The 14538-nt window shown below is 43.0% G+C and overlaps 1 protein-coding gene across 4 annotated transcripts in view; it reads right to left on the reverse strand.

The window, feature by feature from the left end:
* KCNH1 (potassium voltage-gated channel subfamily H member 1) overlaps positions 1 to 14538 on the reverse strand; it is a 387096-nt gene that overhangs the window by 321655 nt on the left and 50903 nt on the right. For 3 of the 4 annotated variants that reach the window (XM_086693674.1, XM_086693677.1, XM_086693675.1), the window contains exon 5: positions 12115 to 12233. The exons of the other annotated variant lie outside the window; for it this stretch is intronic. In XM_086693674.1, coding sequence (XP_086549800.1) covers positions 12115 to 12233 — 119 coding nt within the window. The remainder of the gene's footprint in view (positions 1 to 12114; positions 12234 to 14538) is intronic. 4 annotated transcript variants of the gene reach the window in all.

A 14538-nucleotide genomic window follows, 5' to 3' on the forward strand; every position in this document is an offset into this window, starting at 1 on the left:
AGTGCTCAACACGGAAATTGCACATGGCAAGGAGAGGGACTGAGGAGGTTGAGCTGGCGTTGAGTGGGGCAGGGACCGTTGAGAAGGTGTGATGTGTACTTGGAGACTTGAGGAATGGATAGGAACTAGCCCAGCCAGAGAAGGAGCAAGAACTTGCAGGCAGAGGAAGGGCACATTCCAAGTCCCAGAGGCAAGAGAGTTTGACTGGTGTGAGTGCCACCTGGCCGACAACGCTCAGAGAGAGCCGGGGCAGCCAGATAAGGCTGGAGAGAGATGAGCTGGATTTTGTAAGTCATTACATAAATTTTAAATTCACCCAAAGAAGTGGCGAGATGACATTAAAGGATTCTTAAGCAGGTGGCGATAAGATCCCTTTTTGTCGTAAAGCATCGCAAATCCTTACTACCATCCTTTGGGGCAGGTAGTATCCTTATTTCATCAGATAAGGAAAGATAAGTGAGGTGAAGTAACTTTCAGAAAGTCACACAGCTGGAATGTAGTGGAGTTTTGGATGAGAATTCAGGTCAGTCTGACTCCAAATCCTCTTCTCATTCTACTATCTCATCTTATCTCTTAAGAGGAAAGAAGGAAAGAGAGAGAAAAATAAAGAGGGAGGGAGGGGGAAGGATGGGGAGAGGGAGAAGGAGAGGGAGAGAGAGAGGGAAAGGAGAAAAGAAAAAAACTACAGAAAATCCTTAAGCATCATTTCACATGATCATTTATAACTTTTTACCAAAATCAAATGTATGGGTGATCCCTGGTATAACCGATCACTTGCTTTTTCCCCTGCCTGTCTTGAATAAAGTTTATTAAAATATAATAAACCATACACAAAATGATACACCAAGGAGAAAAGCCGAGAGTCCTCCCCCAAGCACAAGATGCCAGTCGTCAGACAAGAGAGGGCTGGTCAGAAGGAGCCCCATGGACCGGGAGTGCCCATGGAGCGATGCTGGCCTTCAGGGCTGGAAGGCAACGGCAAGGCCATTAGTCCATCCTTATTTCCCAAGCCCACATTCAAAATACCATCAAGTGGTCATCCAAATACCTCCAGTAGTGACAAACTTAACTACCTACAAGCACACTGAGACAGTTCTATTTAAAATGACTCTTTTCAAGAGGCAAAATTAGCCCAAAACCCTGTAGCAGAAGCTTCTGTTGTCAAAGTTAGATTCCTCTCGAAGACAGGAGAGTATCATGTAGCAGCGAGGCATCACTGGAGTGTGTCACTCTTCCCTGAGTCTGAAGAGTCAAATGAAGTCAACACCTAGAAAGCAAAAAAGTGAAGCAGGAAATCCCAATTTCAAGGTACATACAGTCTGCTTCTAGGAAAAAGGATAACCCTTTGCTCCCATACATATTGGCAGCCTCCACCGGTGATTCCGGCCTGTGAGACTGGAAAACTAGGAACCATGACACAGACTCATCCTGGACCTGGTACCTGCCTCTGCAGCAGGCAGTGCCTCTGAGCGTCACTTGTGAATGCAGACAGCAAGCGTGGCTGTGCATATGTGCAGTAAGTAAACTTCAGTTCTCTGCATCTCTGTCCAGCTGCCCAGGCTGCTGGCTGGTTCTGCACCAGCTCATGCGGTTCAGGCATGTTGTACCGAGGGGCGGCTGGGGCAGCATCCCTGACCATGTAAGGCAGGCATCCTCTATATTTATCCTATCAAATCCCTGTGCAGTACATAAAAAAGTAAGTGCTCCTCCTTTAAAAATTAATGAAAATGTTGGGGTGCCTGGGTGGCTCAGTGGGTTAAACATCCAACTATTGATTTCAGCTCAGGTCATGATCTCATGGTTCATGGGTTTGAGCCCCACATCAGGCTCTGCACTGACAGCATGGAGCCTGCTTGGGGTTCCCTCTCCCTCTCTTTCTGCCCCTCCCTCACTCGTGCTCACTCTCTCTCCCTCTCAAAATAAATAAATAACTTAAAAAAAATTTAATGAATTTAAATGTTAAAACTTTAGACTGAGTAAAGCAATCAGTAGCACCACATGCAGTAATGGGGACAGAAGAAAGTGGCACATGGGGTTAGACAGGCAGCATAAATGGGTACAACCTTGTCATGTGAACTCTGGCAGTTTCTACCAAGTTTTAAATGTTTGTACCCTCTGTCTCCTTAATCGTACTTCTAGGAACCTGTCATATTCACATGAGCACAAGTATTTACAGAGCTAACAGTCAATAGAGTGAACTAAGCAAATACGGCAAACTTCCAGTTATACCAAACATGCTGAGATGCTGTTTAAAAATTAAACATTTAAAAAGAAATCGTAAAGTTCAAAATCTCAGGTATCGGAAGCGAAACAGGAACACAAAACCAAAGCGGCCAGTAGGAGCTGAAACCAAACAGCCCAGGTGTTTTTTTGGAAGCGGGGTTATCAGAAGAGGGGGCACGCTGTAGAGGACAGGAGGGGGTCACACAGACTCTGGCTGGGGTGACAAAGGGCTGTCCTGACAGAGAAACACAGAACAAAAGACCTCCACCACATATAAAAGGAAACTGGACACGTGTCTGGAACTTTGGGGAGAAAAAGCATTATGTGTGACAAATCAAAACCCCAAACGTATGCCACACACAAGGGTGGAGCCGGAATTCACACTGTGCACACGGTTGGAAGCCCCAGGGCTAAAACTTTTACAGAAAAGCTGGTCTGAACTCCGGGGAAACTTTATGATATATGCTACAGGCACACTCAACCACCATATCCAGATGCCTCCACAACTGGGGACCCAACAGACTCCCACCAAAAACCTCTAGCTGTAGATAAGCTCGAGAGAAAATTAAATGGTAAGAGAGAAGATTTTAAAGTATGCCTACATGTTTAATGCAATAAAAAAAGAAAGAAATGTTAGCAGAATTGAATTTAAAAATGGGCAAGAGACATGAATAAGCTTTTTACCCAATAAGCTTGTAGTTGGAAACAAGCTCAAGAAAAGATGTTCAGCATCTTGAGCCATTTACTAAAATGCAAACTAAGACCACGATGAGCTATCACGATACATTCATTAGTGTGAAAAATGAGAAAGAGTGGCAATATCAAATGCTGGCAAGGATGTAGAGAAACCGCATTGCTGGTAGGAAGATGAAGTGATATAACCAACTGCAATTGGCAAATAGTTTGGCAGCTCCTTCCAAAACTAAATATACACTTACATGCATACACACACACACACACACACACACACACACACACACACACACACGAATGCATGTAAAAACTGGTAAAGCCCATATATAATCTTTAATTTAAGTAACGCGATTCTTATTCTACACATGTCGATTTCCTGGTTTTGCTATTGTAGGACAGTTATATAAGATGTTACCATTGAGGGAGGTTGGGTGAAAGGAACCACTCTCCATACTAGTTTTGCAACTTCCTGTGGATCTGTAATTCTTTCAAATAAAAAGCTTTCAAAAATCAATGTTGGGTGTAAAATGCAAGTTATAAAATATCACAGTATGATATCATTTGTACAAATATATTTTTAAAATACACACAATCATACCATATGTGCTTTATGGTTAAATACATAAGTGATAAAAATATTAAAACACCAGTAGTAAGGAGATATACAATTTCAGGGTAATGACTACCTCTAGGAATAAGTTTAACGTTTATTTATTTTTGAGACAGAGAGAGACAAAGCATGAACGGGGGAGGGTCAGAGAGAGGGAGACACAGAATCTGAAACAGGCTCCAGGCTCTGAGCTGTCAGCACAGAGCCCGACGCGGGGCTCGAACTCACGGACCGCGAGATCATGACCTGGGCCGAAGTCGGCTGCTTAACCTACTGAGCCACCCAGGCGCCCCTAGGAATAAGTTTAAAGAGGACCTCAACTTTATCTTTAATATTTTAATTTTCACAAAAGAATTTGAAGTGAGAAACTGTCAACATTCACTATATAGATTGTATAATAAAAGAAGGCTTGTTAAATTACTCTTTACCTCTCTGTTTAAAAGACTTCTATTTTAAAACCAAAAATATACATACAAGGAGGTTCACCGAAGTGTTATCTATAATAGCCAAAAATTGGTAACTGTATAAATACCCATCAAGGGAGGATAGCTAAATAGATCTGGATACAGTCATGCAGTGGAAGACAAAAGAACCAGTAAAAATGAAGGCGGGGGCACCTGGGTGGTGCAGTTGCTTAAGGTTCCAACTTTGGCTCAGGTCATGATCTCAAAGTTAGTGAGTTCAAGCCCGGCATCCGGCTCTGAGAGCTCAGAGCCTGGAGCCTGTTTCAGATTCTGTGTTTCCCTCTCTCTCCGCCCCTCCCCCATTCTCTCTTTCAAAAATAAATAAGCATCAAAAAAAATTTTTTTTAAGGGGAAAAAAAAAAGAATGAAGGGCATATGTACTGTTAGGGAAATATCCCAAATACACGAGTAAGTAGGGGAAAAAAAGCACAATGGAAAATAATTTGTATGCTAGGACCACATTTTTGTTTAAAAAATCACTATAAATATATACAAACACATTGTAATAAAACTCATACACTGTTTAAAAATGGTTACTTCCAAGAAATAGTGGACATTTCACTTCTTACTTTATATACCTCTGTTTTAAAATCTGATAAAGAAGAACCTGTTTTATCTCTGAAAACTGAAATTTTTTCCTTACTGAGATGTAATTGACGTATAACATATTAGTCTCAGATATACAACATAATGATCTGTGTATAGTTGTGAAATGATCACTATACATAGTTACAAATTTTTCTTCTGATGAGAACTTTTAACATCTACTGTCTTACCAATTTTCAAATATGCAATACAGTATTGTTAACTATAGCCACCATGCTGTATGTTACATCCCCCTAACTTACTCATTTTATAAGTGTAAGTTTGTACAATTTTGAACCCCTTCCCCCATTTCTCCCACCCCCAACTTAGCAACCATCAACTATTCTCTGTATCTATGACTTCGGGTTTTTTTGTTTGCCTGTTTGTTTTTAGATTCTACATATAAGTAAGATCATACACTATTTGCCCTTCCTCTGTCTGATTTATTTCACTTAGCACTGTACTCAATGTCCATCCATCTTGTCCCAAAGTTCCTTTTTTGAGGAACTTTAAAAAAAAAATTTGTTTTTGTAGTGTTTATTTTTGAGAGAGAGAGAGAGCGTGCACACAAGTGGGGGAGGAGCAGGGAGACAGGGAGACACAGAATCCAATGCAGGCTCCAGGCTCTGAGCTGTCAGCACAGCTCACAAGCCGTGAGATCACGACCTGAGCCAAAGTCAGACGCCCAACTGACTGAGCCACCCAGGCGCCCCTTGAGAACTTTTTAAATAAAGATTTAAAGAACCAAAAATGAAAATTGAATATTAACACCGTTGAGCATTTACTATATGCCAAAGTGTTTGCATTGAGAACCTACTCTGAACAAATCTGTGGGTACATATTATTCTCGTTTGAACTCACTCCCTCCACTTGAAGAGAAGGAAGAGGAGGAAATGGGAGCTCTTAGAGGTGAAATGACTTGCCTGAACTCTCACAATTGGGTAAGTTGCTCAGTGGGTTGGAACCTGCAATGCTACTTCAGCCCATCACTGCGATCACTGGTGTGGAGAACAGCAGAACACGTGCCAGGTACCAAGTGTCCTTACGGTGAGATGGTGACAATCAGGAGCTGGGCCACGCGACCCCCGGGCACATGGCTGAATGATGTGCCCGTCACGATGGCATATCTACATTATATCTTGAGCTGGCTCGCTCACAGGGAAGCACTGAAAGAGGACGTGACAGGGAAAGGTGCTTTCCCCTCCATGTCTTCCCCACAGCCGTTCCAGACAGAGAGGCTGGCATGGCGGCAGAATGCTCCGAGATGGACCAAACCCCAGCAGGGTCAGCCCTGTGTGAAAACCGCAGTGCGGAATCCTCTAAGCAGGAGTGATGCCCTTCCATGCACTGTGCCTCTCCTCCGTATTAAGGCAGAAAGCATTACAGTGTGGTAGAGAACTCTGAAACACAACCCCTCAGATCCCACTTCCAGAAAGGATTCTCTGCCCAGCTGCAGGTGCAGTTAGTGGACAGCCCCCTGTTAGCTTCCTCAGGGACAGAAACCTGAACTTTCCACTGAGGCACCTGCCACTGACTGAGCAAGACGGTGGCTGAGAGGCCTGGCCCTTGTGCCCTGTATGGGACCCCCCTGCCCGGCCCAGCAGGCCATCTCTGCTACAAAGCTCCGGTCAGGCCGCAGAGCCTCTACCAGATCTGCACTGTGGTCTGATGCCCCCCTCCCCCAGTGCCGCTTCCTCCCCCTTCTCCTTCATAGATGTTACTCAGCATGTGTACCCCACAGAACTCAACCCTTGACAAGGGTCCTCTGGCCTGACTCACGCACAAAGATCTGAAAATAAACTGGCCCGCTAAAAGAACAGGTGCTCATACTAATAACTGAGGTCAAGGGAACAGGGTGCTCCAGAACAGCAGACAAAGTGGCCTTGGTTCTCTATCCCGAGAGGAGGAAGATCATGGAATTCACAGAAGGAACTGGCCCAGTTGGGAAACAGGTTGTGTTTAAAGTCACATAAACCTGGTTCTCAATCCAGAGTCTACCCCCTACTGCCAGGTGACCATGAACAAGTTTGTGACCTTCCCTATGCCCCAGTTTCCACCTCTGTAAAACTGCTCCAAGTTGTTTAGAGGATTAAAGACAAGAAGCCCAGAACACAGCATACAGTAAGTGCCTCCTTCTTTCCTACAATCAGTCCAGGGGGGAGATATTGAGGAGTAAGGTGAGCACTAAAGCCAGACTGCCTGAGCTCAGGAAAGCAGTCTAACAGGGAAATAAGGTGGCCTTGAAAATAACACATGCAATCCACACAAAAGCAAAACTGCTATTTCCAGTCCACTTGGGCTTTGTGTCCACACCTTCCCAGAAGTGGGAGAGGTCTGCAGTATCCACACTCGTAATCACCATTTGGCCAGTGGCCCCTACCAGTGAGAAAACTGAGCAGGAAACTGGCGACAGGCCATGAGCAGGGAACACATTTTCTCTGTTTAAAACTTACCTGCCAACTTCCACTTCAGAATGGAAACTGTCACTCCATCATAACAACAAGTAAAAATGCTGAACAAACTGAAAAATCTACAATTCTTAGATCCATCCAAGAAGCGAAACTTCACAGCAAGTGCTGCACCAAAATTGGAGAAGAGGGCAGGTGAATAAAAGAAATAACAACTTTCCATGAGCAGAAGCCTGCACAAAAACTAGTGCCAGATGGGGAAATCTAACCTGCAGGTGGCTCAGTGTGACCAAGTCTGAGAATTACAAGTTCCAGGGGGAGCCACTCGTGGTTTTGAGAGCTTGACCTCCAGGACCTGTAGCCATCCTCACAGTGAAAATCAAAGAAAAATATACTCTCATGCTTCTTGAAGAGGAGGAGAAAAGTAACCATACTGAAATACATGAGAGCATTCTATTCTTCTTAAAAAAAAAAAAGTCTGCCCTCAGGAGAAACTATTGAACCAGAACCTAATTCATGTATTAGGTTTCGTGGAGCCTCTCTGATAGGGGGGTGGGGATATCCAATTCTGGGCCCCTCTATGCATTTTGTCTGGCCTAAGTAGGGAATATACTGAGAGACATTCGTGAAATTCACATTCCAGGGGCATAAGCTCCTTAGAACAGCTAATTATAGGACTATAAATGCTGCTTCTCCCCTGACACCTCACTCCCACACCACTAAGGGCCTATTTATTTACCCAAGTGCCTTTTACCCAGCACATCAAGTTCAGCTTTCAAAACATTGCAAGCCATACCAAAAGCCAAAAAACAGTCTAAAGACACAGTGCAGCATCAGAACCAGACCCAGGAATGATAGGGGCTTTGGAATTATCAGACCAGGAATTAACACAACCATGATTAATATGCGAAGGGCTCTAATGGAAAACGTAACATGCAAGAACAGATGGGTTATGTAAGAAAAGAGATGGAAATTCTAAGAAAGAACCAAAAAGAAATACTAGATATCAAAAACACTCTGAACAGAAATGAAGAATGCCTTTGATGAGCTCATTAGCAGACTGAACACAGCTGAGGAAAGAATCTCTGAGCTTGAAGATTTAATAGAAGCCTCCAAAACCGAAAAGCAAAGAGAAAAAGGACCAAATAAAACAATATCCAGGGACTGTGGGACAGCTGCAAAAGGTGTAACATAGGTGTAAGGGAGACACTAGAAGGGGAAGAAAGAGAGAAACAGAAAAAATATTTGAAGCAATAATGACTGACAATTTCCCCCAAATTCATATCAGATGCCAAATCCCAGTTTCAGGAAGCTCACAGAACACAAACAGAATATAGGACCATTAAATAAACAGAAAACACACACAGGCATACATCATATTCAAACTGCAGGAAATCAAAGGTAAAAAAAAAAAAATCCTGAAAGAAGCCAGAGGCAAAAAATACCTAACCTATAAGGAGCCAAGATAAGAAGTATATCTAACTTCTCCTCAGAAACATAAGCAAAAAGAGAGCAGACTAAAATATTTAGAGTTGAGAGAAGAACGAACAAACAAACAAACAATCACCAGTCTAGAATTCTGTACCCTATAAAATGATCTTTAAAAAGTGAAGGAGATGGGCACCTGTGTGGCTCAGTCAGTTAAACATCCTACCCTTTATCTTGGCTCAGATCATGATCTCACAGTTCATGAGATCGAGCCCTGCGTCAGGCCCTGCTCAGATGCCCAGAGCCTGCTTGGGATTCTCTCTCTCTCTCTTTCCCCCTCCCTCTCTGCCCCTCCCCAGCTTGCACACGTGCTCACTCTATATATATATAAATAAGTAAACTTTTTTTAAAAAAAGTAAGGGAGAAATACTGATTTTCTCCAACAAAAATTAAGGAACTTATTGTCAGGGGAACAGCCTTAACAAATTGAAAACAACAGAAATTATACAATGTCTGGTCCCAGATTACAGTGGATTTAAAACCTAGAAAGCAATAACAAAAAGATAGCTGTGAAACCCCAAAATATTTGGAGATTAAACAACACATTTCTAAATAACACGAGATAAAAAAAGAAATCTCAAGAGAAATTTCAAAATATTTTTAAACTGAGAACAATTTAAAATGAACACAGAACTTGGGGCACCGGGGTGGCTCAGCCAGTTGAGTGTCTGACTTTGGCTCAGGTCATGATCTCACAGTTCATGAGTTCGAGCCCTGCATCCAGCTCCGTGCTGACAGCTTGGAGCCTGGAACCTGCTTGGGATTCTATGCCTCACTCTCTCTCTGCCCCTTCCCCACTTGCACTCTGTCTCTCTCTCTCTCAAAAATAAGTAATCATTAAAAAAAATTTTTTTAATGAACACAGAACTTACATTTGTGGGATGCAATGAAAGTAGTGCTTAGAGGAAGATTTACATCATTGAATGCATATATGAGAAGAGAAGAAAGATCAAAAATCAATAATCTAAGTTTCTAGCTTAGGAAACTAAAAAAAAAGAGGAGTGAGTTAAACCCAAAGTAAATAGGAGAAAATAAATAATACACATTAGAGCAGAAATCAATGAATTGGAAACAGAAAACCATTTGAGTAAATCAACAAAATCCAAATCTGGTTCTTGGTAAAGATACAATCCATAAGCCTCTAGCCAGGCTAACTAAAATTTACTATTCCCTGGGATGGGACCCAGATGTCTGCTTCATATTGCCAGTCAATGAGCAAGTGCTTCTGTCAGACAGGTCGACAAAAACACTACATCATTTCCTTTCTGTCATCAATTCAATCAATTAAAAAAAAAAACCCACTACTGATAAGCTATATACTATGTGCCTGGCACTGTTTTAAGTACTTGGGATGTATTGATGAATAACAAACAGAATAAATGAATAAGCTGTATAGTACATTATAAGGGACTAAGTGGAGAAAAAGAGCAGGAGAGAATTAGGAGTTATGAGTATTTTCGTTTTCGTACAAATGTGTGTGTGTGTATATATATAGTACATACATACGCATATATATGTATATATACATATATTAAGCAAATACTCTATTTTCTTCCCTCTCTTGCCCCCTATCAACAAACATAAGATGCATTAATACTAGTTTACATCTGAGTATTTAAGTGACAGAGTATCAAGGGGAAGAGTGAACATCACCCAAGGATTTTGTGTCCTCTTCTGTGGGAAGAGCTGGCATGTTTTTGGTTATATGCAGGATAAGTGGAGCATGTTAAGTGAAAGTATGACTTTGTTACTGTCTTTATTGGGAGATTAAGTATGGTTTAAGTAAATGTGTATGACAAGCTGACAAGGCATGAACTGTAATTGTTAGTATTATGTGTCAACTTGGCTAGGCCATGGTACCCAGTTATTTGATCAAACACTAATCTAAGCATTCCAGTGAAGGAATTTTGTAGATGTGATAGCTACAATAAGCCGACTTCCAGGAAAGCAGAGTATACCCTATAATCTGGGCGGGCCCTGCCTAATCAGTTGAAAGGCCTTAAGAGCAGAACTGCAGGAGAAGAAATACCATCTGTGGACTTTGGCATCAGATCCGTCCAAGAGTTTTTCCCAGTTGGCCAAGTTGCCCTACAAATTTTAGACTTGCCTAGCCAGCCCCCACAATCACATAAACCAATTCCTTGCAATAAATCTCTTAACATACAAATATCCTAGTGGTTCTGTTTCTCTGGTAGAACCCTGATTCGGGTAGCCACCCAGAAAAAATGACATTTGAGCAAAAACTTGGAGTTGGTGAAGGAATTGCCCCGCAGATATCTGCGAGAAGAGCAGGCGTGGTGTGTGGAAGGAACAGCAAGCAGAGTGGCTAAGAGTCAGCAAGGCAGAGAACAGCCCCAAAGGAGGTTGTTTTATTAACCAAAAGACCCAACAAGGAAAGTGCAGGCTGTGAACAAAAGGTCTCCTTTATTATTCTTCCTATCTTATACTAAGCTCACATCATGACCAAAAACTATTCTTCCAAATGCCTCTCCTTCTCTAACATGACACAGGTGAATCCTCCCACTCCCACTATTGGCCAAAGCTTTGGGATGCCGCAAGGAGATCTGTAGTTAACGCATCTGACACTCAGTGTACTTGTGCGCAGCGCCCCTGTGAGCCACACCATGCTGGCAGTTTCTCTCTTAGGAGTCCGGGAGCCAGGAGTCAGGCCAGAAAGGGTCCTGGCATCTGAGCAAGGGTCAAGAGCTGAGTGGCCACCACCAGGCAGAGAGACAACATACACTGTCATCTCTGGCTAAAATGAAAGCTTCCTGTGTGCAGGGTATAATGCTCTTACCTGGTCCACCAGGCTGAGTGGAAAGAATGAGGACCAGACACCATCAAAGGCAGATAATAAGTGATTTGGATGCAGAACCACCAAAGACAGAGACCAGTAATTTGGGTGCATTAAGTCCAGGCATCCCAGCTGCTCATTTGTCCCAGTAAAAGGGAGAATACCACCTGTCACAGGTTTTCCTTACTACAAAGGTTACCAGAACAACAAGAATTTCAGGTACATGTATTAACCTGGAAAGATGTTCATGATTATAGAAAGGGAAGAAAAGGTAACACGACCGTATCAAATATACACATTGATTCTTAGATACATCTGAACTTCATACATATTAACATGAAAAATGTATTTATTAGGCTTTAGGAAAGACAACATATGCAAAGAAAAGAGTTAAAGAATGTATACAAAAATTACAATAAAACCATGTGGTTAGTGAGATTACAAGTTGTTGGTTTTTTTCTTTTTGCTTTCTGTACCTTTTTTCCCCCTCTAATAATATGTATTGCTTGAATAACAAAATTGTTTATGGTTTAGAAGTAAAAACCCCTTCATGTCTATAGCACTTCTAGCTCTTTCTCTACTCCCTCAAAAAAAGTGAACGGACACCTGTAACCTCAATACATTTGAACAGAGCTGTCTGCAGGCCCCTTTTACATATGGGAAAGTACAAAGCTCAAAGGAATTAGGTCACTTTCCCAAAGTCACTCATTATGGTGTGCAGCCCAGCCAACACATGAGTGTGAGGGTCCTGAAAGTCCATTCCAAACCACACACTTGCTTTGTGGCATTTTCTCAGCCCAGGGATCCCAGGGAAGTGCGGTTTAAGACGAGCTGGCCCCTTGCCCTTACCTCAGCCAGGCGGGAATGCTTGTGGACGTTCTCGCCTTTCTGCACGCTGGGAGCCAGCTGCTGCAGGACCCCCCTGCTGCTCGTCAGTGCTCTGGTCAGCCGAGCAAACTTCCCCCAGCCTGGAGCATGTAGAGGAGAGAAAGGACAGCTTCAACCATGTCCTGAAGGTCATGGACATTCACACCACAAGTTAGGCTGTCAGAAGCACATACACCCATTGTCCTCCTGGGCTCCCATGAATCATTCTGTATTCCTCCCAGCCCAGACTCGCTGCTCAGAAAAGCACCTAGACAAATTTGTGTTGCAATTTACTCTTCCCCTTTCACATTATCCTAATCATAGCTTTGTGACAGGTTTTAGCACTGTTTTACAAATAGGAAAACTGAGGCACAGAGTGCTCAGATGACTACAGAGTCCAGAACCCAGATGTTTCCACTCTAGCTCAAGGCTTTTCTGCCAGATAATGCCAGGCAATTGAGATATTTCTCAGACTTTGGGCTCAAGCTGCCCCCAACCCCCACGTAGTCTGATCTAGTAGAGACCAAGCAGGTTCCAAGTGTTATGTGGACAAGCCAGTTAAATGGCTATCCCATGCAATGCATTCTCCAAAGCCAGGGGAATGAGAAATGAATCTAATCCCTTGTCGGGGGGGGGGGGGGGGGGTGAAGTACAGGCATATTTTAGTCTGCTCTGGGATGGGGGAAGGACAGTTGCTGACAGGTTCCTCCAAATAACAAGAATCCCAAGAGCCGAACTTGGAGCAAAAAAATCTGGACACAAGTCCCATTTCTGCCTCCAGCTTGCTTTGTGATCACCAACCAGTCATTTAAATTGCTTAAGCCTTATCTGTAAAGTGGAAATTAAAATATTCTAGCTGCCTAAAGGCAGGGTGCATTTGTCCAGTAAAACAAAGGGGCTAAGTTTAGTGGGCTCAGGTTAGCAGACTAAAACAGAGGCTGTCTGGAGGCCTCCTTGGCACTCTGGACCAGCTCCTCCAGGAAAAGTAAAATACTGATCTTTTTCCAATCCAGCCCCCTCCACAACGCAGAATCTAAGACATATGAGTGATCTTTACTGCATTTAATTATCTCCAAAGACAACTGTCCATTCCAATACCCAGCAACCCAACTCATCTGCATCCAGGTTATGACCATGGCAATTGCCTCAAGAGACCCATGAAACCCTGTCAGTGTTCTCAAGACCAACCTTGGGGTTGAGGTGCTCCAAAGACCTAGACGTGGAGTAGATAGCAAGTAAACAGAGCACCCAACTCTTTTTACATGACAGCTAAAAACAGGACTAGGTGATTTTTTTTGGTTTTTATCCCTTAGTGTTTAGCAGTATTCAACACCTTGCAGCAGACCTCAGTTCTGCCAAATTCTACCCTGGAGCACCTTTCCAAGATAGACTTGGAATCCAGAGGAATGAAGTTAAGCAGCAGAATGGCCCCTTTTTTTTTTTTTTTTTTTGCACCTTTAAGAATCATGATCTGGATAAATTTTCGTCAACATGGAAAGAATAGCAAATCAGTGCTTTATTATCTTATTCCAGAAGTTCTAGGTTTAATAAAAGACAGTGGCATTTTCATCCATCCTGATGCCATTAAGCAGAGAAATAGGACCGCTGGAGTCAGCTTGAAAAGAGACACATGGTAGTCAGGCGGTAGGGGTCCCATTAATGTTAACAGGAGGGGATGGTCCAGACTCTGCAGAGGTTTCACATCTCCCCCAAATGTACCATTTATGAAGATGCTCACTGGAATCTACTTTGTGAGCTGTCAACCAGAATTTTTTTTAAGTCTCTTTCAGAGTTAGGCTCTCTTTCAGCTCCAAACAAAACTGGAATTGAATTCTACAACGATTTTCAAGAACAGAAAGTATAATTTTCAATCAGGTAAAACATAGTTGGGCATCAGACATCAACGAGGGCTCTGCAACACCCCCCCAACCAAACCCACAACCTACCCTTCCACTACCATCACTACTACCACCACCATGACCCATACTCTGGGACCAATGATAAGAAGGAGGTGGCAGGACAGATACCCCAGACCCTGCCTGGCAGGGAACTCAGGGTCCTGGTCTATCTAGCACAAGGGATGAAAAGAAAGATCCCTGGACCTCTAGGCATTTCCCCAGGCTCAGGCTAGCCCTGAAACCTTTCTAAGAATGTGGCTCTTAAAGGAGTTGGCTCTCGGCTACCTCAGTGGACAGCATGGGAAGATGAGTGGGTGTTGGATGGGGAAACGGACAGGCAGTGTGAAATTCTCCATCGCATCTCTACCAGGACGGCCAGGCTCTGCTGTTCTGATGGAAGGAAATAAGTTCTCCCTCAAGTTCCACCCCATGTTCTTTCTGAACTACAGATACTTTCTAGTAGGAATCATTGCCTGGCCAGATGAAAAAACTTCATTCATTCATGTAT

This window comes from Puma concolor, chromosome E4 (genome assembly GCF_028749965.1).
Source record: "Puma concolor isolate L17-30 chromosome E4, mPumCon1.1.hap2, whole genome shotgun sequence".
Classification (NCBI taxonomy): domain Eukaryota; kingdom Metazoa; phylum Chordata; class Mammalia; order Carnivora; family Felidae; genus Puma; species Puma concolor.